General features: G+C 38.7%; 1 protein-coding gene across 1 annotated transcript; it reads right to left on the bottom strand.

The window, feature by feature from the left end:
- Positions 1-472: 472 nt before the first annotated feature.
- LOC121809184 lies at positions 473-1,525 on the bottom strand. Its single transcript, XM_042209723.1, has 4 exons — positions 1,286-1,525; positions 967-1,195; positions 811-880; positions 473-671 (listed from the first exon to the last, which is right to left on the bottom strand). The coding sequence occupies exons 1-4, from the start codon at positions 1,523-1,525 to the stop codon at positions 473-475; spliced, it is 738 nt and encodes a 245-aa protein (XP_042065657.1).
- Positions 1,526-2,894: the final 1,369 nt, after the last annotated feature.

The following is a 2,894-nucleotide window of genomic DNA, read 5'->3' as shown; positions in this document are numbered from 1 at the left end:
ATAATGATTCTTCCATCCATCCCCTAATTTTTTTTCAAAGTTTGTATTAACATTCATCTAACAAAATAACTAAATCTATGAAACATCAAGCTTCTTGAATTTAATTTTTGCCTTACATTTTATACACATCATCAACTATAATTTTAACTATAATTTTTCATTATTGTACTATAAGTAGATGTGTTTTGGTAGTATATCTTATTTGCATAATACTTCCAAATATATATTTGTATTTTAGTGATCAAAATAAAAATAACATAGCCAAGAAAATGATGGACATGGTTCATCAAAGTCAATTATAAAATAATGAAATGAAAGCTCGTAATCGGCCCAAGTACTAATGGGTTGAAGTTAAAACAAATTGCACAACCTTGTAGAGTACTAAACTACTAGCTAAGCTACGCATTATTCCACATAAACTCGGCTATCTCTGCCCTGGTCTGGTTCCATGCTGGAGTAGATTCAACCGCATCTACATACTCCACGACGGCATCTCCTTCCGCCCCTGCTGAAATGTCCCCATTTGTATCTTCAAGGTCTTCAGGTTCACATTTGCATCACTAAGTTCCAACTCCACTGGATCAACTTGCATTTGGCTCCGAATGAAATTGTGCAGAATGAAGAATGTCATTATGAGACGCGTTTGTGCTGTGATCGGGTAGAAGCTGGCACTGCGTAATATCCCCACCTCATCTTCAATACCACAAAAGCACGTTCGATGATATTCCGCGCCATGGTGTGCCTCATGTTAAACATTTCTGTAGGGTTTTGGGGCTTATGCGCAGAAGGTCCCTACTCTTCAAGTGATACCGCACCCTTTTGAATGGTGTGAGGAATCCTTCGTTGTTTGCATATCCATTATCACACAAGTAATAACAGTCTGCGCGTGAAAAAATGAGAGATATCAGTTACTAACAATTGTCCATTACCGCATAAAGATCGCAGAGTGCAGTATAGATGTCGTACCTTTAGGGACTCGTAGTTTGTCAACTTCCCGTGTGATAGCATCGCTTAGAACACGAGAGTCACCGGCTGATCCCTCCCAACCAGTTAGGACGTAGACAAATCGCATAAAACAATCACAGACGACCAAAGTATTAGTAGCGATGTGGCCCTTTCGTGTTCTATACCGTGGTGCATCACCAACACTAACATGGACATCGACATATGTTCCATCCAATGCCCCTAGATAGCCCTAATAAAATACGAACAACCACGTCGATCTAAATTTAGTTATGAAATGCATTTCTGGAAAATAAATTCAGTGATGTTTTGATGAAAATACCTTGAACCATTTCCACCGGGGGTCGTCGCAATCGTCGTCCACAGGCGTGGGTTTAGCCATGAATACCTCATGAAGACCAATCACCCCTCTCAACACCTCATGAATATATCGAGAAACGGTCTGTCCGGATCGCAAATACTCAAACCCTATTATCCGATTCTTTTTGTGATGAGCGAGGATGCTTAAGAGCATAGACACTTGCTCCTCAACGCTTACAAATTTCCGTTCTTTCAAACCCATGCGCTCACATAGTAGCAGACACAACCGTCCAAAGTAGTTACGGTCCATCCAAAAATAGTTCACACAGTCCGTGTCATTTAAACGTACCAGCCTATCCCTACGTCGAATTTGCTCCGGTATCTTCCACAACAGGTCAATAATCATGGTTGGATCGTCTTCGTCATCACTACTCCTCCGCGGACTAAAATACTCAGCCAAACTGAGCAGAAGAAAAGATTGTTGGCGCTGCCGACGGACCAAATCTTCAACTACAACCAATACATTTTCAATCTCCTTTCGTTTTTTATTTTCCCGGTCCATGCCTGTACACAACTACAACACAGAGCTACCAACAACACTTAAGCATAACTACTTACTTTCATTTGTAACTGCTAGCTTATGCCTTTTATGTACTGGGAGATTCTCATCAAAATTCGAAGAACTAAAAAATTAAATTTACCTTAGATTATACATTGCGACTAATCAAACCGCTTAAATGAACATACATTACGCAAACATACAGGTAAATCGACCTCAAAATATCTTCATACTAGTCAAATTTTCCCATTCAATCAATATACAAATCAGATCGGAAAAACTTGCTAATGAAAATGGAGAAATTATTCATTTTATGTACAAATCACAAATAGACATCAAAGAGGGGAATAACATAATCAAATTTATTAATAATCCTAATTATAATTGAACTGTAGAACCTGCACCAAATAAAACACCATATAATTCAAATCTAATCTCATTTGCATGTTTGATCAAATTGGGGGTCATTCATAGATGTTGCAGACAACAACCATTTACCCACGACGGAGAGCGTCGAGTTCGAAAGTCTACGCAACAACAAAAAATGGTTGGATTGACCGACTTGTATGGAGTTTTCTTTGCGGCGATGGCAGATTTGCTGCGTTTTTGCAGTGGCCTCCGAGCAGCAATGAGGATGGAGAGAGAGGGTAAAAGGGGAAGAAGAGGGAGTTTCTTTTTCAAACAATAAAACTCTGTCTCACTAAACCTACTTTTTGGGGGGTTAGATTTACCAATTGAATTGGGGTAGGTAACATTAATTTCAAGCGGACCGTCTTTTTTAAAACGGGCTTGATAAAAAAAACAACTAATGCAAACAAACGATGATTAGAAAGGTCCACGTCAGCATTTTCCATCCTTTTCCTGCTGTACCTATCTAATCAAACAAACGAGCCCTTATTGTTTAAATGGAGATGAGGGAAGTAGGAAAATGATGGTTCTGATTAATTTGTTAAATGATAGATTCCAGTTATATCTAGATATATAGTACTTACTCATCATGTCATCCAAGAAAAGAGAATCAAAATTGAGGTCCTCATTGAAACAGAGAGCAAGGGGGCTATTTATTGAATGA

The sequence above is a fragment of the Salvia splendens genome, chromosome 6, assembly GCF_004379255.2.
Source record: "Salvia splendens isolate huo1 chromosome 6, SspV2, whole genome shotgun sequence".
NCBI classification, from domain to species: Eukaryota; Viridiplantae; Streptophyta; class Magnoliopsida; order Lamiales; family Lamiaceae; genus Salvia; species Salvia splendens.
The sequence above is the reverse complement of the archived record's forward strand: the minus strand, read 5'-3'. Positions and strand labels throughout refer to the sequence as shown.

What these genes read in the sequence shown, in the direction of transcription:
- LOC121809184 (XM_042209723.1), bottom strand. Translation starts at nt 1,525, where the DNA reads ATGGGTTTGAAAGAACGGAAATTTGTAAGCGTTGAGGAGCAAGTGTCT. An exon ending in CCCGGTGGAAATGGTTCAAG is followed by an intron (nt 1,196 to 1,285) that starts GTATTTTCATCA and finishes GTATTTTATTAG; the next exon opens with GGCTATCTAGGGGCATTGGA. An exon ending in CAAACTACGAGTCCCTAAAG is followed by an intron (nt 881 to 966) that starts GTACGACATCTA and finishes TTTCACGCGCAG; the next exon opens with ACTGTTATTACTTGTGTGAT.